Source organism: Lytechinus variegatus, chromosome 5 (genome assembly GCF_018143015.1).
Source record: "Lytechinus variegatus isolate NC3 chromosome 5, Lvar_3.0, whole genome shotgun sequence".
Lineage (NCBI taxonomy): Eukaryota > Metazoa > Echinodermata > Echinoidea > Temnopleuroida > Toxopneustidae > Lytechinus > Lytechinus variegatus.
In genome coordinates this window covers 34,387,422-34,414,089 of record NC_054744.1, presented here as the reverse complement: position 1 = coordinate 34,414,089, position 26,668 = coordinate 34,387,422, and the positions used below count along the sequence as shown (strand labels likewise).

General features: G+C 35.3%; 1 protein-coding gene across 6 annotated transcripts in view; it reads right to left on the bottom strand.

Moving 5' to 3' along the window:
• Positions 1-648: 648 nt before the first annotated feature.
• Positions 649-26,668, bottom strand: part of LOC121415990 (heterogeneous nuclear ribonucleoprotein K-like) — an 80,063-nt gene continuing 54,043 nt past the window's right edge. Inside the window, exons 1-12 of one of the 6 annotated variants that reach the window (XM_041609410.1) lie at positions 22,859-23,403; positions 21,047-21,103; positions 19,815-19,858; positions 18,238-18,310; positions 13,309-13,413; positions 11,289-11,417; positions 10,237-10,601; positions 9,511-9,529; positions 7,265-7,295; positions 6,515-6,552; positions 5,660-5,829; positions 649-2,693 (exon numbers count right to left, since the gene is read on the bottom strand). In XM_041609410.1, the coding sequence (XP_041465344.1) occupies positions 2,663-2,693; positions 5,660-5,829; positions 6,515-6,552; positions 7,265-7,295; positions 9,511-9,529; positions 10,237-10,601; positions 11,289-11,417; positions 13,309-13,413; positions 18,238-18,310; positions 19,815-19,858; positions 21,047-21,103; positions 22,859-23,017 (1,221 nt within the window). In that variant the 5' untranslated portion in view covers positions 23,018-23,403 and the 3' untranslated portion in view covers positions 649-2,662. Of the gene's footprint in view, positions 2,694-5,659; positions 5,830-6,514; positions 6,553-7,264; positions 7,296-9,510; positions 9,530-10,236; positions 10,602-11,288; positions 11,418-13,308; positions 13,414-18,237; positions 18,311-19,814; positions 19,859-21,046; positions 21,104-21,834; positions 21,966-22,858; positions 23,404-26,668 lie in introns of those variants that run through there. The other 5 variants (XM_041609415.1, XM_041609409.1, XM_041609412.1 and 2 more) reach the window with 5 other exon arrangements.

Sequence of the window (26,668 nt, the reverse complement as noted above, 5' to 3'; positions counted from 1 at the left end):
TTATTTCGTTTTCGGAATATCAAACCTTCGGAATGACGCCACAAATGTTCGGATTAACGAACCCTTTTACGTTTTCGGATTAACGAACATCGAGGTATAGGCAATTTACGTGTTTCGGAATTACGAACCTTCGGAAAAAAGAACCTTCGGAATTACGAAGTGTAACCGGAATATCACCCCTGATCATCATCTTCAGTTTCATCATCACTATCGTCATCCTGATCATTTTTTCTTTCAACATCATCCTGATCATCTTTACTTTCATCATCGTCCTGATCATCATCTTCACTTTCATCACCCTCATCCTGATCATCATCTCCACTTCCATCATCACTATCGTCATCCTGATCATCTTCTCTTTCATTATCCTCATCCTGATCATCATCTTTACTTTCATCATCTTCACTTTCATCATCACTGTCATCATCATCGTCCTGATGACCTGATCATCTTCACTTTCCTCATCCTGATCACCTTTATCCCCGACAATCATTATTATCCTCGCCGTCATCATAAACACAACATCATCACCCCCATCATCATCATCCTCATTACCATCATCATCGCCACCATCATCAACATTCATTCATGTAACCTTCGATCACTCCTACAACACAGACAAAAAAAGGAGTTCCAACATGAATAATATACATGATACAAAGATGGTAAAAAATTTATTACAGATTATCAGCTGGCACATATTCATTGGAAATACTTGCTAATTTTATACATTTAACCTTTTTCAATTCAAATATGGATTCCAAATCGTAGAAACAATTTGACATTTTCTTTGACATAAAAAATATCTAAAACATCAAAATGCCATATTTCAATTAACTTTTTGCCCGCCACGGACAACTCGCGGCACATACAGCGGACTGCCAACGATGACTCAAGTCATAGTTCGCACACAATGCATACGGCACCCCAAAATTGATGTGGCGGGCAAAGAGTTAATCAAATATTTAATCTCTTAAAATGCCTTGCAAATTGGAAGACATATCCCACTTAGTATTCTCTATCTAGGCATAAAAAACATTAAAATTACAATAATCTTTGTTCATAATTTCGAGTAATAACAATTTTGTATCACATTATAATTTTCTTACAATAATCTGTACGCCAGTGAGCTGTCAATTCAATTTGTGCTTCATTTGTAAATATTACACACTAAAGAGGTGTTAAAAGATGATTTAAATTTTTATTAAAATAATTTTTTTTTAACAAACCCAACAGATGCAGATATCTATATTTCCTAAATAAATCAATCAATTCGGTGCACTGTTTTATTCTGTGAACAGTATGGTAACCAGTTTCATTCATAAGGTAATGTATGATTTTACTTTCTATTAATCTCCACTGTTAATAGTTTTTCCTTAATACATCAATTTATTTGCATTTCACCTTCGATCCTCTATGTAAAATTAATTTAACATGATTATAGTTCTGTTAGTCCAATGATTCAACAGCATTCGATGCAAACATTTATTGTCAATCTATTATATTTTTAAAGGAATTTTAAGCTATGTATGTACAGCACAAAATATTAACATCTTACATGCTAAAAATATGGCAAGTTCAATTTGAGTTATTACCATAGCTAAAAATGTAAGTGATAAAAGCATAAATTAAAACATATGTGGTGCTGGGGGGGGGGGGTGGGACTGCTGCCCTTGCCCATTATTTTTTTAAGAGACAACAATGCAGATCTTTGGGAAAGAAGCATTCTTGTAACTTTTTACATAGAAGTATACTGTAGAAGCAAAGCATTTGTATTATTTGTTCATTTTTAATAAATATCTACAGTATACATGTTAAACCAATAAAAAATCCTTGTAAAATATTTCAATCGCATATTTGTCATGGAGAAGTTATTTTTTTATGTTTAGAAGAGTAGAAGCTTTTAGCAATGGAACTTTAGAAGATTATTGTCACTTATTGTTCCAAGAGTGTGTGTGTGTGTATATATACATTAAAATGAAATTAATTTTTTCAAACTTGCAATGGTTTAACAGGTTTTTCTATTCCTTCAGATTTCTAATCTCACATTGAACATTGGCAATTAAGATGACGTAGCTAACTTTTCCGCCCTTCTGAAAGAATGATACTGAAACCATCCGTAACACCTAGAGAATCCTTATCTCAATTTAACTGCCTATAGCCAATACCAGGGGTTATTAAAAAAGCAAAAAACATAGTACTTCACCATATTCCCATACATTTTCTTGCTGTGGTAGAAAACTATCAAAATATCGCTTTTCTCAGAATCTCTGTCTTTGAGCGGAGACCCACTTCCCAACCCTAAACAAGCAAAACAATACAATTCACAATAAAATTGTTAATGAACAAAGTCTCTGCACCAAGGTAATGGTGGATTCTATAAAATAATTCCTTTTGTCATGTGACATACTATCAGTAGAAAATGTCAAGTATAATTTATATTTTAAAAAATTCAAATCCAAATTGATTAAATTTATTTCATTTACCACTAAGTGAGCTGTATTTATAAATGAACATTGAATTCTTATGAAGAAAGATTTTAAGAATGCACGTAGCCTTATTTCAGCAAAACGGATGAAGCCATGTATGGTGCCTGGTTATCAAGATGTATGAAGCTGTGTTGTTGATAACGGCGAAGTTAGAAGACATCTCTCAAAGTCCACTAATATTTGGTTCCAGAGAAATTCCTTACACTGTATACAAAGACAAAAAGGAAAAAAAATTCCACTATATTTTTCACAAAACTCACAAAGATGTAAGATTCGGTGATTTGATCATAAGGCGATGCTAATTTTATATATCATACCGAGTGAGTCAGAAAAAACTTAAGACCTCAAACATGATCCACTTAATAAGAAAAAAAATTCATGAACACAAAATTATTATAAATGGCCTAAAAGAGTAACTCCTCCCAAGTAATTTTGATACAATTTTTATGAGGTATATCATATGTTAAAGCTTGGAGGAGGTATTCTTTGCTGTGATGTGAAATTTGATTTAGGTCAAAGTACAGCATGGCCGCAATGAATGAATGAATCCAGATGCCAATAATCCTACTTGAGTCACAATCAACGTCACTGCAATTAAATTAACTTACGAGTTGACACTAAAAGGTGTTCATTAATCAATTCTCAAGTTAATTATTGAAAATGTGTTTTGCAATAGATTTTACTGCACCTCGCATAGAATTATGACTTCATTTTTATCTGGGGAGTATTCATGAAAGGACAGATCGGACATTTCATCTGACAAATCCCATTTTATGTGAGGGTTTCCATAGTAACCATGCTTCTCAGCCAATCAGAATCAAAGAAAGTTGACAAATCAGATAACTTGTCGGATGCAAAATGTTAATGAAACGTTGATTCATTCATTGCAGTCATGCATTATTTGAAAGAAAATACCCTTTCAGGATTGGTATAATACTTACCGGTAGTAATAATACAAAGTAAAAGATATTAGTAGGTAATATTAATAGAACAATTTTTCAAAATACCTATATTCAACCCATCGATGGGGTGAATAAGAACAGTCATAAATGTAGTATAAAACACTAACAAGTGGAATGCCTCTGGCAGTCTCGCCTGCATTAAGCGATTCGATATGGCAGCAGTGCTAACTTTGAAAACTTCTAAATTATGATGACATTTCAAAAACTTAACCTTGGTTAAGATTTCCATGTTGACGCCGCCACCGTCGCTGTCGGAAAAGCAGCACCTATAGTCTCGCTCTGCAATGCAGGTGATTTTTAAAAATATTTATGCTCATATTATTGAAGATATAATGAATTTGTTTAATTTCATGAAGACTTCTTAACATGTTTTTTCTTACTTAGAGACTTGTTTTGGAATAATAATATTACAAGGCCAGCAGGGAACACATTTACTATACATGTAAATGGGGCCCCTTTTAAGTTTTGATAAAGGAACTTTATTGTCATTAAAAATGAAATCATCAAATTTGTGTGGGGAATATGTAACCTAGAATCTGATTAAAATGTTTAAAATTAAAAGCATCTACATTAGAAAGTTGGGCCAAAGTAATATGGGGTCCCCAACTTTTCTGCATATCAATTTTTCATGGTATTTGAAACCACTAATAAACCATGGAATAATATGAGAGTTTAAAGATATAACTGTCATATATTTAGCCTAAATATACAACAGATAAAACCATAAAGAAGAAGTTCACCCTGAAGAAAAGTGTTTTGTAGAAATAGCAGAAAAAATAATAAAAAATATTGATGGTGAATGTTTGAGGACAATCCATCAAAAATTTAGAAAGTTATTAGAACTTTAAGTTTTGCATTTGTGACATCATAAATGAGCAGCTGCTCCATATGTTATGTAATATAAAATGCCTAAATTTCAATTGTTTAATGGTTTGTAATTACTTGTTTTTGTTTCGTTTTAGGAATGGGTGTAATATTATTTGCCTCGTGATATACTGAAGGTACAGTAAAAAGCATTTCAATTTATTTTTAATTGATTTTTTACCATTTGATATGAAGGAAAGCTGCTCGCATATGAGGTCACAAATCAAATAATTGAAATTCTAATAACTTTTTTATTCTTTGATGGATTTTTCTCAGATCTTCGGCAATATTTTTATTATTTTTTCTGCTATTTTTACAATAAACTTTTTGTCAAGGTGAACTTCCCTTTTAAAGGGCTTTTATTAAGAAATACATATCACCAGATAGGGCAGTAAATAATCAGAAATAATAAAATTTTCACACAAAATCTTTCGATGTAATTGTCATTATACATGTACATGTAGTTTCATCAAATATGAATAGCCAATAGTCAAATGTTGTTTACAATGACAGGCTACATGTATACATGTAGGTAACAGATAGATTCTGAATAAACATGCACTTCAGAAAAAATCAGGGAAGTACACAACAAATCTTTTGATACAAGGTTTGATGCGGTGGTTTCTCACTCCGAAGGATAATCCTGATGATGCACCCCTGTCCCCAGTGGCCGACAGTGATTTTTTGTTAGTTCTTTGACATTTCACAACAACAAAATCACTAGTCTTCCATAGGGCCAGAAGCAGTCTCCTTGGCTGTAGAACATCCACTTGTCTTCACTAGTCCATATGCATATGTAATTCATACATGTACAGGGAGGGGTTTCACAAGAAGTTACAGTGTGACTTAGGGGGTGTTGCAAGAAAGTATTTGCAATCAGTTGCAAAGTTCAGTTGCAAGTTAACAAGTAATAGATCAATTTTAACTAAATCAAATCATTTTATACTTGTTGATGCATGAAGTCGACCAGCGATCAATCGCAAATTTGCAATTCATTGCAAGACTTATGATTGAATTAAAGAGCTAAAATTGACTTGAAATCGATAGCAAATTTCTTGCAACACTCCATCAGAGCCATGCTTAAATGCCAAATTGCACATGTTATCTAACCTGTAATACCACTGACGGATACGCGAAAGCGTGTGTCCTGCGTGCATGATCTGAACAATGTGCTGATGCGTTACATACCGTACGCGACTGAAAATTTAAGAGCAACTCAAAGTCACACTGGAACCGATGTGAAACAACCCCCAGGTAACTTAACAAAGCTTGTAAGACCACAGATCATCAAGGAATTGAAAACTGAGGATATCTAAGCAGCAAAAAAATAAAAAATGGACAAACCTTTCTTGAAGCAAGTACTGAGCATAGCTAATCTGTTCTTCTGTCCCAGTGATGGTAATGATGCGTTCATTGGAATCGGGCTTGGAGTCTTCGATCTTTATCGTTGCTCGGCTCTGGGTTCGGATCTGGCGAATTCTGCAGCCTCGAGCGCCGATGATGGCTCCAGCACACTGGACAACAGCGACAAGAGAAAGCAATGAATGCCAAAAATTATAATGGCAAATATACTTGCTCACGCACCAAATACCAGTTACCTATTCCCTAGACTGACTCTCTTCAATCATGTAGCATTACATTTTACAGAGAAACTGCTATTATCTCTGCATTTCAAGGAATAAAAGCTGCCAGGTCCTCATTACTCTCATCGGATTTGGGTGCAACACAATATGGTTAAAATAATTATTTCCGAAGGAAATGAACGTTAGGGCTAGGGGTTGATCCCCTCTCAAACACATTGGATTATATCATATAACAAAATACTTTGAGCAGATGCATGCATTCTAGATGATGAGGTTGCTGGCAGGAATCAATTCTTTGAAATGCATGTTTGCTGTACAAGAATTATAGGCTTAAGCCAGTGTAAAATATCCATATCCTTTGGAAGGGCAAAAAGACAATATATTATAATGTAATATGTGCTACACTACATCTGTGTATCATTATCATCATTATAAATAAAGGTAGTTGTAGTTGGTAGTAGAAATCGTAGTAGTAGTACTCGTAGTTATAGTAGTAGCAGTAGTACAGCAGCAGCGGCAGTAGTAGTATCACCACCACCACCATCATCACCACTACTAATACTACTACAACTGCAACATTTATCAAATAAAAAGTCAAAGAAATTAAAGAACTTACATCCTTAGGAATGGTAACCTGAGTGGTCTTCTCAGTACCTATAAAACAAGTAAAGAAAACACAAGATAATTAACACTGACTCTATAACATTCAGTCTATTGTAATGCAGTCTCCTTTTCAAAGTCGTCTCTGCAATTTACAAGGCAATATTAGAGTTGGTTTGGGGACAAAGTAGAATATGTCCATAATCATCTATGAAATATTTCCATCTTCATGGTTATTTCACATCAATCTATTTAAACACTTATATTTACATTAAATGCAACTGTGATTGGCCTCGAAATTATTCCTACACTGTACATGTATGGGGTGTTGCAAGAAAGTTGCGATCGATTGCAAGCCTATTTTCTGTCCCTAAATCAATCATACATCTTGTAATTAATTGTAAATTTGCAATTGATTGCTAATCTTCTTCTTGAACCAAGGAGTGTAATCTGATTTGTTACAGCTGAAATTGATATATTCATTGTAAAATTGAAATAGAATATTTGCGTTTGATTGCAAACATTTTCTTGCAACACTCTCATAGACTATTATGAATTATATTTATATATATCTATAAAACTTTAACAAATCTATTTTCCTGTTATTGCGTACATTTGACATATGTAATTAGGCGATAATAAGTACTGACCAAGATTTAGAATATAATATTCATTTCTATTCAGCAGAGAATGATTTTCCTCCGAACAAAAAGGATTTGAAAGAAATAAGACAAAGTAATACATTTTCTCTTCTTTTTCTACTTACTATCCAATGATTCAAGACTGGTTCTCCCACTCTAAAAGAAACAAGAGAGAAAAAAAAACATTCTGGTATCAACACAAAATCAAATCATAATAAGGGATTATGTCTGAAATAGTTTAAAATTAAAATGGTACTCTATCTTATCTTAGACCTTTACTATAACAGTTGTGCTTAAATGTTAGTGAACCCCTCCCCCCCCCAAAAAAAAAGCACTCCTTCATGCTGAGTGTAGAATGTAGACTCACTTACCAATGCTCAGCGAGGCCAGAGAAACAAACGTTATTGAATGTAATACCCTATCACCTGACTTCACAATCAAATATCTAAAATATGGTAGAACTTAAAGAATTTAAATATGTCCATTTTCTGGGGAGGGGGGGGTCACTAACTTTTGAGCACCACTGTCATAACTCCTCCCTATATATTAAAGCACAGGAATACAGTGAGAAAATAATGATAAAGGGAAAGAATAATTGATAGAGGTATCTCGCTACCACTCAACAGCTGTGATAACGCAATAGGTAGAGTCTAGCCATCTTGACTTTGCCTGAGCCAATTGAGACGAGAGGAGCTGGAGTGCTTGTATAAATAACCTATGGGCCGAGATGTCAATCTTCTTAAAGTATTCACGGATAAACAGTCTTCAAAGGTATGTTGCCATCCTCATTTCATATGCCCACGGAGCAACTCACCCATCAATATATATAGATGGATGATAGAAAGAGAGTTAGAAAATGCTAAAGCCCGGCGCAAACTACATGATCCTTTGCGACAAGATCATTTGATATTTTGAACAATCCAACCTTCATGAATAAATTTGAACATTCAAAATGAAGTTCCATATAGTGGTATGAATACTGAACTAAAAAATTTGAGTCTCTTTCGAGGCTCGCTGTAAGAAATAGAAAAAAAATTTAATTCCAAATGGTAATGACAACATCATCAGCTCTGAACTTTTGAAACCGATTAGGATATGAATCTGACCACTAAGCTTGCAGCAAAGCACTCTGAATTTAATAATCATTATTTTACTTATAGCAACAGCTCCAGGAATGCTCTGATTGAACTTTCATATTTAATGTAAAATGTAATTTTTTTCAAAGAATTACATCGTATTTGATAGTGTAATGTGCACCAGGCTTTATGTAGAAGTAAAGAGAAAATATCAGGAGAAAGTTTAAACAAGTGAAAATGCTACTCATGTCAACAAAAGCAATCTGAACAAATGATTCTTGGTCGATTGTGCAAGAGTGGTGTATTTTGTTTTTTCACGTTGATCAGTAAACACATGCAATAATACAAATCAAACAAAAATCTGGGTGAAAATGTTTTTCAAGATTTATAAACATGTTTAGAATGCACTTTTGCAAGTATAACTATAAGTATTCACCATTTGAAACTGTTGTGAAGAGCTGAGGATTTTGTTTGATTTTACTGCATAAGTCTCAACAAATTTAAAAAAAAATTGCATTTGGGTAGATTATGATTACACAAGTACACTGCTATCGATTATCAAATTGGTCTTTGTTGAATGCTCATCAGAAATACAGGATAAAAACTAGTCCTTATAAAACTGAGCTCTTTTATATCTCTCTTGAATTAAAGTGCACATTTCTAAAAAGAAAAGTAATCTGCATGTGCATGATAATAAAGCTGTCAAATCTTCAAAAATATGCCTTTAATCTCCACAGTGCCTAGGGGAAGCTTATTATCTCCTGGCTCCCCTTGGCCTGGGCAAGATTGTATGGAGGGTATTAGAATATTGACTTGGTGAAAATGTAAATGTCAATATGGAAATTATGCATATCTAGGGATCTTCTTGTATTATCTGAAAGTGATGGAAATTGTATCCAGGGATCACAACCAACTCTCCAAATGGCAGATTTCTCGCTCTCTTTTAAACTTGTTTTATATCAAAGATGGCAGATATTGACTATAAGCAACCATGGCGGCATATGGATAGCATACGGCCCATCAGATACTTATGGTGATCCAATGCAGAAAGAGTCACTTTTGAATGCAACTAGAAGAAATTAAATGCAATTCAGAAACGCATGCTTCTGATTGGATGAACACCAAGTTGCGTTTGATTTTTACGGTTGTGTTTGATTGCAAGTCTTTATGCAACTTGCCAACAGATTGTAATTAAAAGGAAAATTGTCTTTTGTTTGTCATTAATAACTGGAACAAAATTACCAAACAAATTATGAACATTATTTCAACAAATAAACAAATGCATTAATACTTACATTGCCTAATCCCAGTGCACTGAATAAATAGAAGAGAAGGTGAAAGCAAAAGAAATACAATCAGTTAATTTTTTTTTAATAATCAATATTCAAAATAATTAAAAGAAATAAGATCTTCTTTATGTCAAATATTAGAACACATTTTTCTTTTTTCTTTTTTTTTCTTGGGGGGGTGATTAAATAATGAGTTCTATGAGTACACCTTAGAACATTTTAATGCTAGTTTTATGTAAGAGCGCCAAAAGGATAAGAAGGTTCATCACATTTCTATCTTTCAATATAGCAGGTCACCCTAAATGTTAACAATTTGAATGGAAAATCACTATATTTTAAAAGAGTAAATAATTGAAAAAAATATGAAATCTACTTTTCATAATATAAAATAATGATGAAATAGTGAAAATATTCTTCAGGCAAAAAAGAGAGGGGATTTGGACTTTATATTTTTATATTAGTTCTATGTTCTGAAAAGGCCAGGCCGCATTGCATAAAGGTAGCTATCATAGTATCTGTGCCATCCATTGGTAAGTTCCATGGAATCCTTGATTCTGATTGGCTGCTGAGCATTGATACCATGGTAATTGTCATAGGATGTCAAAAGTTACCGTAATTGCCATGGGGCTATGGGGCCCTAGAAAAGATTTTTTTTTATACAACTTCGATAAGGATAGGAAAAATATAAAACACAGATGAACTTAAAGGATGGTTCCAATCGCATAAACTTACAGCGGTTCTGGCATTCTCCCTCCTCCGCTGCTTGGTGCTCCTCCCGGGCCTCCTCCTCCTCCTCCTGGGCCTCCTCCGCCCCTTCCTCCTCTCCTTCCTCCCCCTAAACCACCCAACGGTGGATGGCCGAACATCCCTCGTCCTCCATACGCTCCACCTCCTCCCCCGCCTAAGTAGTCAAATCCCATACCACGTCCCCCTCCTCCATACCGGCCTCCTCTATAGCCCATATTGCGCCCCATACCCCCTCCTCCTCCTGCTCCCATCTTCTTATTATCTGAGCCGGTGTAGCCCCCATAGTCAAGGGCAAGGAAAGGCTCAAAGCAATAGGGGTCATAGGGCTGGTCTGGGCCCTTGATTGGAGTCTGTGAAAGCAAAGAGAAAATACATACAAGACCCATAAGAGTTTTTTTTTTCTAAACAAATGAGTTGAAGACCGACATATCAAAAGAACCAAACAAAACTTGACATTCATGGCTTTGCTGCATAGGGGAATTTTACAATGGTTCTCTCAATCCATTTGTGTGTGTGTGTCTGTGTGTGCAAAAATTAGATTGTTACAGGAAAAGAAGCGGAGAAAACAGGGCCAGCTAAGCATCAAAACATTACGGATCCTGTATTGACTTTATCCTTACAGAATTTCAATTAAAAATCAGATTAAATTTGGTTCTTAAATGATCGTTTATAATTTATATTAATACAAGTAGCAGCAGTGATTATTTTTTGTGTGATTTACACAACTGTCCCCAAAATCTCAGCCTTGCTTAAGTTTGAAATTAGTCTATTAAATGGTTATTTTACATTAAAGATCACAGTAACATTATCTCTCCTATCATGTCAACACTAGGGATAAACCCCTTCAAATACTTATTCGGTGTACTTCTTACAATGTTAAACATGATATACCGAATCGGCTTAGCTCAGTGCACTTTACTTTAGACACAAACACATAGAAATCAAATTCTATCTTTTACACATGCATTGAAACCCTTTATCTATTTTAGTCGAAAACTATTTCTAACAATGGTTAAGAGGCTTGTGATTTGACTTACAGAGCTGATGAGCTTCTGGAGCTCCCTCAAAGCACCAATGACCTTATCTGGTGTGCCTCCAACCTGGACAACTCTGTCGGTCGAATTGGGACACACGCGAGAGTAAACCTTGATGTGCGCTCCAATTTGCTGAAAGATGAAATAGAATTATCTTCATGCCATTTCATGCGTAACACTGCGAGAAAAACCCCAAAGCATATTCCGGAAATAACAATTCATGCGCATTATGGTAACTACCATGGTAGCAGGGCTCAGCAGTCAACCAATATCGAGGTCTCCACGACTGTGGTCCTGATTCTTAACTCTGGTTTAATTTAAACTTTAGTCTAAAGTTGTGATTTAACTATGTATAGCCAATTGTGATAGGTATAGATCTATAACAGTACAAGATTCAACTTGTCAACTCATTCGAGACTAAAATCATTAATACCTGACTGGGAGTAATTACTAGGGTATATATGTAGTTTTCTTCATCATAACAAATGAGGAAAGAGCCAAATAAAGATAGGATAAATATAATGTAAATAAAATTTTGAAACGCTTGGCTTCCCATAATTTGAACACAGAGATAGGCCATGGCCCGAGTTAAACGGGGCTTCAGAATATGAGCCAATGACTCTAGTGCCAAAGTTACTACCATATTATTGTAAGTCCTCATGATCACAATCTTAATTTTGCTTCATTGTCATAAAAAAATACAAGACATCACACTATTTAAGTGGGGGGGGAGGGTTTGATGAAATGATAGTTGAGATTGTTCAACCCCCCCCATACAATAGAAATGCATTATGCCCAAATGGTATATGTTAAACCTAATGCTTTAATGTGCCTGTTCTGATATTCTTTGTACTGGTTATATCTCCATACAAATGCTATCGTGATGAAGCAGTACATTATTCTGAATATGGTCCAAGAATCTGAACATGATCCAAGAATCGTGCGAAGCAGTACATTATTCTGAATATGATCCAAGAATCTGGTTAAAGAAACCATTCCAATTCAGCACTAACCATCTCAAGGAAACATTAAACCTTGGCCATTATACTGCCATCCCATATAAAAATGAAAGCAACTGTGTGGATAGAGTTTCTTTGTAAATTGAGGACAATGCGTCACTGCCGTATGTGGAAATATAGAATTACTTACTTTCGAAACATCTATTTCAGAAATTGGGAGCTATGTGACTCCGAATCTTTCAGTATCATGTAGGGTACCGGTATACAGAAAATAATCTCAAATTTTGAAGAAAAACAATACAAAGTTGACTCCTTTTGTCATGGAATTGCACAACAGACACTGTGTTAAACCAATTTGCAGAGGGGACCACCTGTTCATAAAGACCACAATTTTGATTTTCTTTGAATATTTTGTTTTATCCCATTGAACCTAATCATCCATAAACACCATCTGCCCATCATCTCTCTTAGATGCTCATTAAATGATCAAAGAATAACAATTTGTAGAATTTGCATGACATGTAATCTGAGGGGGCTGCTGGCATGTTGTGTGACAAAATTAACCATCCAAAATTCATATTTTCGAAATTCTTCAATAGATTTTCATAGACCCTCTTTTAATGCTTAAATTTGTCTGCCTTTGATAATCCCAACTTAGTTTTATGGTCTACTTTCCCTTTAAGAATCATAGTAGAGTAATGATATCAGGCAAAAAATTATAGTTTTATTTTAGGTGGCTACTTTTGACAACTTGCTATCTAAATATGAAACACTGGATAAGCTGGAATGAATAGGGATTTCCAAAGCTCTTTATTTTTTCCCCAGGTCTCTTTGTGCATTTTGGAGGATAAAGTGCCTCCAGCACCTGTGTAATTTTTTTCCCTGATAATTACATGTGGCTTGTAAAGTGCAAAATCAACTCTGTAGAGTGCTCTAGGTGCAAAAAGAATCAAGAAGTTAATAGAAAGATTTTCAGAAAGTTTATGAAGGACTCAACAGAGACATCTCTTCAGGAAGTCTAAGCAACAGAATGGGCATGCATGAACAAATGATCTGATATGTACCTCCCTCATCTCCTTAATCTTGCATCCTTCCTTGCCGATGATAGCTCCAGCAAGACTCTGATGAACCAAGACACGTACGGAACAATGCTCTGGGTTCTGCTTGTTCTGTGAAAAAAAAAATAATGAAGAAGTATATGATGTAAAAGGGGCAAGGAGAGGTAAAACAGATGATTACTATAATCACTGGCGGATCCAGGGGGGAGGCACAGCCGGCCCGTGCCCCCCCCCCCTTTGAGAGGCACAATTAAAATTTGGAATGCGAAAATGCGGTTAAAACAGAAGTGTGTCCCCCTTTTGATTTTTTCGTGGACAAAATCCCCTTAATTTTTGGTTTAACCCTTTTTTGTGTGTTTGTCAAATTTTTCCTCAGGAAAAATGCTAATCATACAACAAAAATCTTCATTCATCAAATCTCCCTATCACACTTTCACATAGAAGTTTTTAGCAACACTTTTTAATTTTTTTTATGAAAACCCTTTTGTCGAAAAATTAACATCTTTTCTTTTAAAAAGGGATTTGCTTTTTTGTACCCTCTATTAAAAAATAAATGTTTACTTCATTCAACATACATTAAAAGCACATGTAAAATAAAAGATTTTTTTTCCTTCATACTTATTATTATACTATCATTTACAATAGAGTGGTTGTATCCATTTTAATGCATATTTTATTTTCAAAAAGGGCTATTACATTTCCCTAATCCAAGATGTTTAAGATGCATCATTAAAAGCCCGAACAAAGTTATACAACTGTACTGCATGTACATGAAAATTTGAAGAAAACAAATATGTAGAACTTTAATTAGGATAGATTGTTATATCCCCAGTATATTTCATACCAATATATTGGTAATCTTTTTTTTTATTCTAGGCTTACGTTATATGTTATTGATATTATACACTCTAGGTGGATCCAGCCCCCTCCCTGGCGGATCCAGGGAGGGGGCACAGCCGGCCTGTGCCCCGCCTTTTGAGAAGCAAAATTAAAATCCTTAATGTAAAAATGGCATCAAAAAACAGGTGTGCCCCCTCTTTTCAAAGTGAAGACCTTTTATTTATGTTTTTTTTTTGCTTGTCAAAATTTTCCTCAGAAAAATGTGCCCCCCACCTTTTGGAAAATCCTGGATCCGCCCATGATGTTATGTTAACATGTATGTTGTGTTATATTTCATTATGTGTTATCATTCTCATTCATTTTATGGCTCTTTATGGCTTTTTTTATTTTATGGCTTTGAAAGTCTGGCACACGGTATGGTGATTTTTTTTTTTTGATTTCAATGAAACAATTCAATCATAAAAGGAAAATCAACTTTAGTAATGTTTTTCTTCCAAAATAAATTAAGAAATCTTTGCCTAAGGTGTCCAACGAGGGGGAACCATCCACTAAATTCCAGCATTAAACAGACTACTGGCTCTTGACATGCAGTCTCAGAAACCGGTTGGAAGAGCATTCATTGGAGCAGATAATGAACAGAGCGGTAAACCTTGGCCATGCTTGTTTGCTCCCCCTGCTTGCTTGCCTGAACACAGCATGACAAGAGATTGGCTCCTTCATCATCGAGTCAGCGTCAAGACAACCATACAGAAGAATCAGAATAACATTCAGGAAGGGGTTTACCGATCAATACACAAATGTGGGCAGGCGGGACTGGGGGGATAGAAATGACCATTTTGAAGGGCAGAGTTAAAGGGGTTGCTGGAAACAGGCCTATAACGAAATTCATTCAACAAAATGATACAAAAAATTTCTCATCAATAACTTTGTTAATTTCATCTGATTTTGCTACCGTAATATACTCTATGCTTTCTTTATTTAATTTTACTATATATATATTCAGATCACAACATTTCCATTTTTGTAGGAAATGTACTGTTTTCCAAGATAAAGGCAAAGTTGAATTGTGTAGTACCAAAAACCAGTGTTAGATAACCTGGAACCCCAGTAATCAATATTGTTCTTTTCATGCTGCATGTCTGTGGGTTAATAAAAGACAAATTGAAATTAAAACTGTATCTCTCTGAGAATGAATTTTGAAATGTGGGGAAATAAATTGCATTATGCAGGCATCCTCAATGTGCACTATAGCACTGAATATTAATTTTGACAACTTGATATTTTCCCATTCTGACCAAAAACACTTATGATGAGCTCCAAAAGATCAATTCTGATTGTTTTCTGATGATTCTGATTGGTTATTGCTATTAAGCAATTGATTGCAAACTTTTGTGAGATACAGAACCCTTGTGGTGCACCACAAATAGATACAACTAATAATTGAAATTGATTATAACTCTTGAACACAGTTTGCCATAGGGGATGTTGCAAGAAAACAGTTGCAATCAATTGCAAATATTCTGTTCCAATTTTCCAAACAAAAGATCAATTTTAATTGTAGCAAATCAGATTACACTGCTTGTGTCAAGAAGCAGATTAGCAATCAATTTCAAAATCTTATGATTGATTTAGAGATCGAAAACACACCTGCAAGTTTCTCCAAACGTCCCAATAGACTTGCAATTATGATGATTGTATAATTGGATGTATCTTTGATGTTGAAGAGTATCACAAGACCCGCCTTACAAAGAGTTGTGTTAGATTCAATGTATATTATCAATTGCAAGTTGAGATAGGTTTGAATCAATCAAAACTGTTCATAAGACAGAGCCCTATGCTTTAACAATGAGACAGTGTGATCCATAATGGTCTTCTGCCTTCCTGGAGTGTTCACAGAGCAGCAGCTAGCATTACCCAGCTCGACTGTAATTCCATCTTTTTTTATCTTTCTTTCTTTTGCGAGCAGTCTCGGGAGGCATCTCTACAATGGCTGCATGCGCGGCTCACAAACTATTGACCCATAGGCGCTATGATCATTAGCATAGATGGATACATCCTATCTTCTTCCCTGCCATTTTGACACAGTCTTGACTTGAGCTGCAGTATACGTGTACGTTCAGAGTGGCCATGTTTTATCCCTCTGTTCTTTTGAAATTTCTTGAATACAGTTTTAACACAGTTTTGAGCTGCAGTATGCATCTATATTGACAATATTTGCTCCCTCTGTTTCTTTTTATTGTAATTTCTCGGGATTTAACTTCAGTTTTAACATAATTTTGAGCTGCAGTATACATTCATAGTTACTATGTTTTATTCCTCAGTTCTGTTGAAATTTTTGAGATTTTAAACGAATAGAAGTCACTATCACCACATATTTTTTTCTTCAATATTTGATTGCAATGTCTCATATCACTCAGCAAAGGGATTTCATAAAGTGGAGAGAAAAAATAGTCAAGAAAAAAAAAAGAGACGAAATAATAAAATAAGACCCCTGAAAAAATTATCTGCAATTTTGCATTGATAAAATATCATGAAATTATATTCTACAATAATGATGAGATTTATGTACATGTACTCCTTTGCACTTTTTTTAGGAATATCGTACCCCTTTCTCGGCACATAATCAAACATTAATTTTTCAGTTACAGTGTACATGTACAAGCAACCAACCTAAATTTTAAAATATTTTGTCAATGGCAGAGGCTATGGATTACTTGGAAGTTCAAACTGTTATTTTTATTCATATTCTCACACATGTTAAATGACATATTGCATTCAAATCAATAAGAATTTACATGAATCTTTTTCCCCTTACAATGGGTTTTTTTTTTTTGGGGGGGGGTAAATCCCTGTACCCCTATTCCATTTCTTTTCTGCGCGGGAGCTGATCCCAATCTAATTAATATGCATACAGCATGCTGGAGGTGATAGATTATAATTGCATTGAACATACTGCCTTTCTCATACATCTAGTATGGATTAAATATGGTACTGGTAGTGGGCATTAATAATCTATGCAGAGTTGCAGACATAGCTAGCTCAAGCATTGTCGCCGAGGCCATATGGACATAGCATAGCCATACTGCTAGTCTTATGCATACAAGCACATACAACATGACGTAATATAATAATGTAGCAAAGAGTAGCCATTGCAAAGTTCTCACTACAGGTTAGGCATTAAAAGTGAGTCATTTCGTTATTAAAACTGGTACCAAAATCCCTGAAACCAGTAATAAATGAATGGATGGATGGGTGGGTGGGTGGATGGTTGGATCGATGGATGAATGGATGGATGGAAGGATGGATGGATGGGTGGGTTGATGGATGGATGGATGGGTGGGTTGATGGATGGATGGATGGATGGATGGGTGGGTTGATGGATGGATGGATGGATGGATGGGTGGGTGGATGGTTGGTTGGTTGGTTGGATGGATGGGTGGGTGGATGGGTGGATGGATGGATGGATGGATGGATGGATGAACTAGCCCTGAATGGAGGTATAAATGAATGAATGAATTATTGAATGAGGGAATGAATTATTGAATGAGTGAACAAATGAATGAATGGATGAAGGAATGAATTAGTGAATGAGTGAGTGAACAAATGAATGAATGGGTGAATGAACCAACAAATGAATAAATTAATAATTTCAAAATCCACAAAAACAAGATCAAATCTATTGGTTTTGTAATCCATGGAAATACATGTAGCAGGTTCTACTTGTGAGAGATAGAGTAGTTGAATTGTACAGTTGATATCTTGTCAAATAACTGTTTTGTTGGAAATGAGCGGAAAACCCCCTTTAAAACAGAAACTGCAAATAGACCTTGTTCGATATTTTATTACAAATTGACAAAAACTTCTATTCACTCACACCCACATTCAAATATCATGGTTTATCAAATACTCTTGGGAATTTTTCATGAAAAATTATTGCACGCACTGACTGCATGCATGCAGGGCCCCACAGCTCAGGTTTTTGTAAACCTCCACACAGGGAATGTTCAGTCCCTAAAATTTTTTAAGTGTCATGTGCTCTTTAAATATAATATCTAAATATCACAATCTGTAAGGAGTGACCCAACTAACCCTTACCTCATCCAATAAGGGGATTATTTCCTGGATGCACTCCAAAGCCGCCTCCACTTCCATCGTTACAGTAAGGATGCTATTAAGATAAAAATCACATTCAAATAATTAATGAATCTTAAATCACAATTTCAAATACCAAATGAGCTATATACCATAAAATTGACACTACTTCATTAGAAATTTGATGAATTCCATTGCATAAAGAGTAAAAATTCCAAATATGGTCAGGTGATTAAAATATGAAAGCAAATAAAGATCTAAAGTCTTAAAATCAAGCAGGATTAATGTCAATAAAAACATTAAGTTAAAGACAGGTGGAGAAAACAATTAAAATACAGGAAGAAAACATGAGTCAAACTTCAAATGGTAGAAGAGATGAATAAACAGTTTCTTAAGAAAACTGATTTAAAAAAAACATGCCTTTTGATGATTACAACATGCAATTATCAAGTTATGAATGATGTATTCATACAAACCTGGTTATAACTAGGAGTAGCAATTGGATTAAAATCATTGAATATCTTACAGATATCTCCCAGGCTTTGGACAGACTTTTTATTTCTTCATTAATAATTCCCTATATACTTCAATTTTTCCTCTTTTTTTTTTCACTAAAGCATTTTATTCATGTTGGGCAGTAAATAAAAAGGAAGCACAATTCAAATGCAAATAGAACATGCTTTTATATTAAAAGAATTAAAAAAAACTATGTATGAGAAAAATGTAAGAATATAAGGAGAAAAGTAAAAATTAAATATCAATGCCAAATATTCTTTAAAGAATAATGTCTCCTCTGAGTCATAATCTACAATTTATATAAGGAATGTCATATTTGACATGAGAGGGCAGTCTCTATAAAAGGAAAGTTATCGATCAACTCAAATTCCTGGATAAAGGAAACTTGAGAGATAGGTCTTATATCTATACTTTTTTTGTATTCTGAGTAAACTCTAATGAGTATTTGCTCTGAAAGACATTTTGCTATTAAAGGGCCACATTGCATTACAAATATTGTATAGGATGAATTACCTTCATTTGGATTAGAATGGCGACATTTATTGTATTCAAATATATTACAGGAGACATAATTATTATGTTTAAATGTTGATTTTATTCAAATAAAAACAAACTGAACATGATTTCTAGCTATAAATTCTGATTTATTTGAATGAAATACAAGAAACATAGGGCGTCTTGTACTGAATGTGTCACATTTTCTAAAGCAGCAATATGCAAAGAAAAAAAAGCACATTTGATATTGCAAGTTGAAATTCAAATTCAAGTGCAAAATCAACTGGGCTGCACAAACTAAGAAACAAAACATTGATGAAACCTATACAAAGAAAAAATATGATGTCTAGTGCATGCTTCATTATGGCGACCCCAAGAAAGTACAGCATGAAAGGGGGGAGAAGAGAGAGAGAGGGATAGAGACAGAAAGGGAGACATGGAAATTGAAATAGCGAGCACCTGTAAAATACATGGATATATTGAAATTGACAACATAAATAATATCAAAATACAGAAAGGGAAATGTGTAGTGTTTTAAGCTACTATTATTAAGCAGTAGTGGGACATACCGCTCTGGCCCGCTGCAGTCGGGCACTGTTATGGTTGCATTGTACTGATGGATTGGAGGAGGACGGACCATGGATCGGTTTGGGCCGGATCAGACCAGGTGGTTTGAGTACGGGCCAAGGGGTTGGATCCCAACGGGCCGGTTGAGATTGGCATCAGGTCGGGCAGGTGGGCGGGCAGGGTTGGGCGGGCGGATGATTGGGCGGACGATGGGCGGAGAACAATCATGTGGAGATACCGATGTTAGGAGAGGATCAATTGGAGGTCAAATCGGGGTCATAATGTGCATTCAAATAATATACATCAGAGATGAGGATAAATATCTTTTAAAGTGATAAATCATAGCATTTGGGGTCCAAATTATGGTCAATGGTTTAGGTCAATATACATTCATACATCTGGTACTGTAGGATCTCAAGAATGTCAATTGTTCTCAAACAATGGAGAATCATAAATACATATAAATGCAGATCATTTTTTGGACCAGTTCGGTTCAGAGATGGGACACGGGTGGCATCGGATCGGGCCAGGCCAGGGTAAGCATGGTGGAAGGACATGACAAAGAAAGGGCCCTTAAACGCCATGAAGGCAAGAGATACGTATAACATGAGGTGGACAAATGTTTTAAAGCTATCAATTATCTGGACTGTATGAGCGTTCTATTCTATTCTTTCTTAACCCACTGGAGCCCGTCTGGTTATTCTACTAAACGCATTTCCATAGCAAGCATACGCACAGCTTCAGTCTCTAACAGTTTTTTTTTTTAAATATGGTTCACCCAAATTTTACTTGATTTATATCATATTAAGTAGAAACGAGTACCTTTCAAGATTAAAAAAATGATACCAAATCTATTTAAGAACAGAACAACACTTGGAAAAGTAATAAAACAATGTTACTAAATTTGAAGATAAATTTCATGTCTCATGACGTATAAGTTTCCTCAATATTCCCAATTAAAAAAAATAATAAAAAATTGACAAGAAAGAAAAACAGCGATGGTTTAAATAAGCTTTGTAAATCTCAAGAACCAAAGATAAAAATAATAAAGCTATGACAAAGGTAATTATCTTTTGAATAGTCTTATCATTAATCATATCTCCACTAAGGAATTTAGCTGTGTCTTATGTCTTCATTTCCACCGTCTTCTTTCGTTATCAAAGAGATATCAACAAGAGGAAAAAAATCCCTTATTATTTTCTTTTAAATTTAGAGGAAATTTAAAATCACTAACCTTCTTCCGAAGCTGGTTGATATTTGAGCCTTCCTTTCCGATGATTCCACCAGCATTCTAAAAGAAAAATAACGAGAGAAGAAAGTTTTTTATAACTACTTAAGAAACGATAAATGCTAGCAACACAAAAGAACCATAATGCAGTCAATTAAAGCTCTTTTTCATTGTCATCCCAACCCTAGTTTTGAAGAGGGCAAGCTATAATACTTTGTATTGATCAATGGTGTTGTCTGAATCACCCTTGCTCTCTCTTATAACAAAGAGCATTTAGTTTATCATGAACTAAAAACTACAAAAACCAACTCATGCTCTTGATATAAGAATAATATGATTAATTCAAATACTATGAAAAACTGGGTGTGGGAACGTGTATGCATAGAGCTCTCTGCTAGCTCCATGGTATATGACATCTCGCTTGGTGCTGTCATAGTTTTGCACATTTAATAATGCAAAGAAATATATTACTTTGCACGTGTAGGTGTGTGAGGGTTGTGCTCATACAGAATATTGAGTTTGACCCAGGAAGTACAGGTCAACAGAAAGTACACAATACATGTGTGAACATCATGCATGTGTAAACCAGAAGGAGGCTGTTGAAGAATCGAGATTGAGATATCTGTTGCGTTCAAGCAATCAATTTAAAACGATTGTTGTTCTGTAGAATCATCATTCAAAACGCATCTGTTTTTATGTCCTGTTCCCATTTGCAAAGACGTAATATTTACAACAAACAAACCCCCAAATATGCTTTAACACTATTTTGGTTTGAACTCAACGTGTTTGGATACCAAGTTTTGTGGGTCAAAATTGTGTCAACTGAACGCAGCAAACGACAGTTGGGGTCTTGTGGACAGTCTGCTCCCAGTTCTATTGTTGACAAGGTGGCGCGTGGCAGGCCAATGGCTTAACAAATACCCACTACAAAGGATTCAAGATTGGGATAGAACTGTTCAACCATGACAGATTGTCTGTAGAAAGGTTTCAAGCAAATACAAATGCCATGCAGGCCTACAACAAAGTAACAAAAAATCAATATTTTACAGACAGAGAAACAAAGAGAGTGTGAGAGTTAAAGAAAGATGGGGGAAGGAGCAAATAAGAGAGGGGGAGATAGAGATCAAATAAGAGAGTGGAAGAGAGAGGAGGGAGAAAGAGAGCGAATAAGAGAGTGGGGAGATAGAGATCAAACAAGAGAGAGTGAGAGATTGGGAGTCAGGAACAGAGACAAAGAGAGAAAGAGAGACTAAAGAAAGGGGAAAGAGAACAATGGTCAGAGGTCACACAGGACCAGATGCTACTCCCATGAAAGAAATGTCTTGACTACCAATGGAAAAGCAATGGATAACATCTGAGGTAACCCAATATTAAAGAACGGTATCCTTTCATTCATGGAGAGAAGGGGCATCTCAAACCTGTAAGAATAAAAAGGCTCAATTCCATAGTATTGATCACCAAAGTTTCATGTTATGGGGACAAAATACAGAGAAGTAAAAGAGATACAATGATGAGAAAACATTGTCACCAAAACATATGAAAAAAGAAAGGCAAACAAATGAAGTGATAATCATTCTGAGACAAAAAAGTTACAACTCTTGCCACAAAGAGTCAACCCTTCTTCGTTGTTACTCACCCAAGAGCGAAAAATCTAATCAAATACAAATGTAAAACTCTCACACAGGCCCCTCAATGTATGACTACAGACATTTTTCTGGTTTACAAACAAGAAAAACACTCAAAATAGAAATAAAATAAAATATACATTATGAAACTAATATGAAAATATTTCCATAGTGATGAATGATGCAGACTTACCATAACAACCATGAATCTTTTGTCGAAAAGAAAGAAAAGGTGTTTTTTCTTAAGTAAACTCCACATAGCCAGCCAATCTAATCGCTTCTTTGTTATGATGACTATATATGTGAAATTACACAAGTGGCTAAGAGCTTTGCTCCCGATAGCTATTTCCATGAAATATCATCTGGACGCCACATTATCACGCTCCGTAAAAAGGAGTCGGGGTTAAAATAATGATGAAACCAGGCCCGAACAGAAGACATTTCAGAAGTCATATCTCCAGGAGCAGTCAAAGTCCTGCCCTGCATCAAAATCCTTGGGTAAAGCATGCAAGGTTCCATCAACATCATCATCATGATGCCATCTGAGATCTCCCATTTTTTTTCCTTCCACTGGTATTAGTAATCCAAGATAACAAGACATCTTCTTTGGCTATACCCGTATCCCATGGCTTGCATGATTCCATCTCGCTGAGACAACTGCCTGTTTGATTCTGTTACATCTTCTACCAAATACACAATCCTTTTATACCCCCCATCCACGCAAGTTCTTTGTCCCCCTCTCTCTCTCTCCCTCCCGGTCTCTTTCTCTGTTCAATAGGTTGACCCCCCCCTCTTCTCTCTCGTTCTTTCTCCCCAAACTCTTAACAAACTCTTGTTCAGAGGGTCTCTGTGAGTTCATTCATTAGTGACTCAACTCTACGGCTGAGTAGCTGCTAAGCCTAGGAGTCAACAAAAACCCATGTGCACGTGCCGAGGAGGCTGGCCAATAATTCACTTCTACAAAGGCTCAATACAATGAATGTCCACTAGGGAATTATGCAAATTACAAACCAATATATATCCTATGTCCCTTTCTCTCTCTTTCTCTTTCTCTCTGGGAATTTTCTCCAATTAGTGCAGATTCTGTTGTCTACATCCCCGTATTCATTGCCGTTAATGGCTGGGGCTAATTAAGCCATGCACAAGGGTAATGGCTATCGGTCCTCGAAAATGTTACGAAAAGGATAATTCAATACAGCTTAGACAATCCATTAGTATATTACACATCATATAGTAAATTACAAACGCAAATTCCGAAATGGTCGAGATGGGCAGACTCCCCCCCCCCCCCTTAATATGCTCTCTGCAAATTACAGCACTATCATCACTATCATCAATTTACAATTCAGATCAGATCAAGTTGTATAATATAATTGTCATTGCTTCATAATGGAGAGAATGAAAGTGCTTGGATGACTCTAAAGAGATTTGAAATAACTCGAAATAGGCTGTTGATTGTTACCAGCCAAAAGCTATAGATTCAAAATCAAATCGTAAAGACTTATTCTTAAACCTGGAATAATAATTTACTTTAAAAAATTGAAGATTTAAATCTGAATCTGAACTTCAACTGTTTGCTATTCACAACTAACTAATTTGGATATCTTTTAGAGCAATCAAATATGAAATAAAGCAATGAGTCTAGAGCTCATTGATAGTCCTCCACACAAAGTGTCAATTTCCTTTTGTCACAAAGCACTAGAATAAGAATCTCTGAACTATTTACTCTAGATGCAGGATTGATATAGGCCATTGAAAGATTAAAAAATATAGGCCTTATTAGGCAAAACAAAGAAAAAAAAACAGAGGGTTAAATGGGTAATTATTTGCCCTCAAATTTCCAAAATAGTCCTTTGTCATGAAGGAGCCCCTGTTAATTGGACAATTTCAAGTTAGGTGCTGACCTTTTGGTGATGGTATGGGTATTTGATCATGGTGTTGGTGTTTTTTTTTTATAATTCAGCGCATGCCGCACCAAACTCAAAATGAAGGTGGTCCTGAGAAAAATGGTGCTAAGCTACCATTAGTGTGCTTTAATAGGATCATTCTTGTGAACTCACATGGGTTACTTCAGGATTTGAGGCTATGGAAAGAAACATCAATATGCATCTTACACTAACACAAACACCATGGAGCACTGTACTTCAAATCATACACAGTCTAAGATTCAGAACCAATATTATTCAGCATAAGCAGAGAGTATTGATATTTTACCCTGCCTGTAATGCTTTTTAATATCATATAAATTACATACAGTATAAAAGTCAGAAAATGGGTCCTAATTTCAAAGGAAAGAAAAATGGGGTATTTTATTTTTCATTGTCTCGCGCATCTGATGTGTTTATGTTAAATTCCATGTGAGTAGATAATGCATGCATGCTGAAGTTTGTTGTTTGTTTCACTGTAATGTAAATGCACTTTTGCAATCATCTGACTCATTACGTCAGTGAAGCCAAAGTTTTTTTTTTAATTGAGAAAATCTTGAATAAAGCAAGTGTTGCAAAGCTGGTAGCCTAGAGAAGCCCTATAAAAAAAAATCATGACACAACCCAGTGAGCAGGATAAACGAGTGGAAATCCTCATATATTGTTATCCCATTCAGTCCTAATTCCACCATTTTTCTTCTGTCTTCAGTTTGGGCACACAAAAACTATCCTGATCGCTAACCACCTGCCCATGGTGGAGTAGGCCCCTATTGTTTGGCGTCACACACCCTTGCTTTTAAAGACAAAAACTATACTTCCAATAACCTACACCAATTATTCCATTCTTTGGGGCAAACAAAGAAGCAGGCCCTGCCAATCGCCACTGATCAACCAATAAGATAAGGGTATTCCCTTGATGAGAAGTTGGGTCTCATTAATAACGAACATTTACTTTTCTAATTGCACGTCCAATCATAGGTTTCGCAGCAATTAGCACTGTTGCATTTTCCTTCACTTTGGGCAATCTGCATAATGAATAATTTTTCCACTTCATCAAATCGACCTTTGATCCCATAAAATTGTTTCTAAATTTATATGTATCAGTGGAGAGAAGAGAATGCCCAAGTTTAATGAGAAAACTGGATCACAGCATATTCACACCCTCCCATAAGCAAAAATACCTATTTTTATTTGTACAAGGACATTTTTAGGAATCACACACAGACCTTCCCCTTTCCTTCCTTTTTTAAGGGGGGGGGGGATTCACACTTGCCCTAACCAGTTCAAAGTTCTAGTATGAACTTTTCTACAATTCTACATTATGGATGTGCATTCATCTTTTTTTTCAAATCAAAACTTCTAATGATTATTTTCTTTCATAATGTAGCATTTTTATTGGTTGGTTGGTTTGAAAGCACTGTATGATGGAGAAAACAAAGAATTATCTTGCTGCAATCAAGAAGTATCTCTTAAATATTTTCATGTCAATCTCTCTGATTCATGCAGTGTACTTCTTATTGTAAACAGAACAGCTGTCATCTAGTATTGTAGAATGGCAATTGCGTCACTATTATCCTGTCATGAGTTTTGGTATCAATGTAAATAGTATATTGTCAAAGTTCCAATTCTCTGTCAGAAATGTGAAAGATGCATGTGCCTCATGTGCTTAAAAGGTGGGGAAATTTTACAGCAAAAATCTCAATCAAACAAATTAGGTCCCAAATAATGTTCTTAAGATTATTTGTAGTACAAAATAACTCCATAAAGCATAGGGGTAAACTACCAATAGGAAAAGACACAATAGCATACGGAAGAAAGAGGAGAGATAAAAAGAGATGGAGAAGAGTGAGAGAGAGGGGGGTTAGATATAAATTAGAATCCAATTATAAGAAGAATGAAGGAAAAAAGATGGGCATACATGTTCTTATAAACTCTTCTCTGCAAGAATATACTATGTGTATGCATGTTGAATGGATTATGCCACAAACGATGGGTGAAACAAAGACCACCTCTAAGGTAGAGAAGATATAGTGCCCTTTTTATGCAGGTGGTCTTTATGCATTTATCGTAAAACGGCC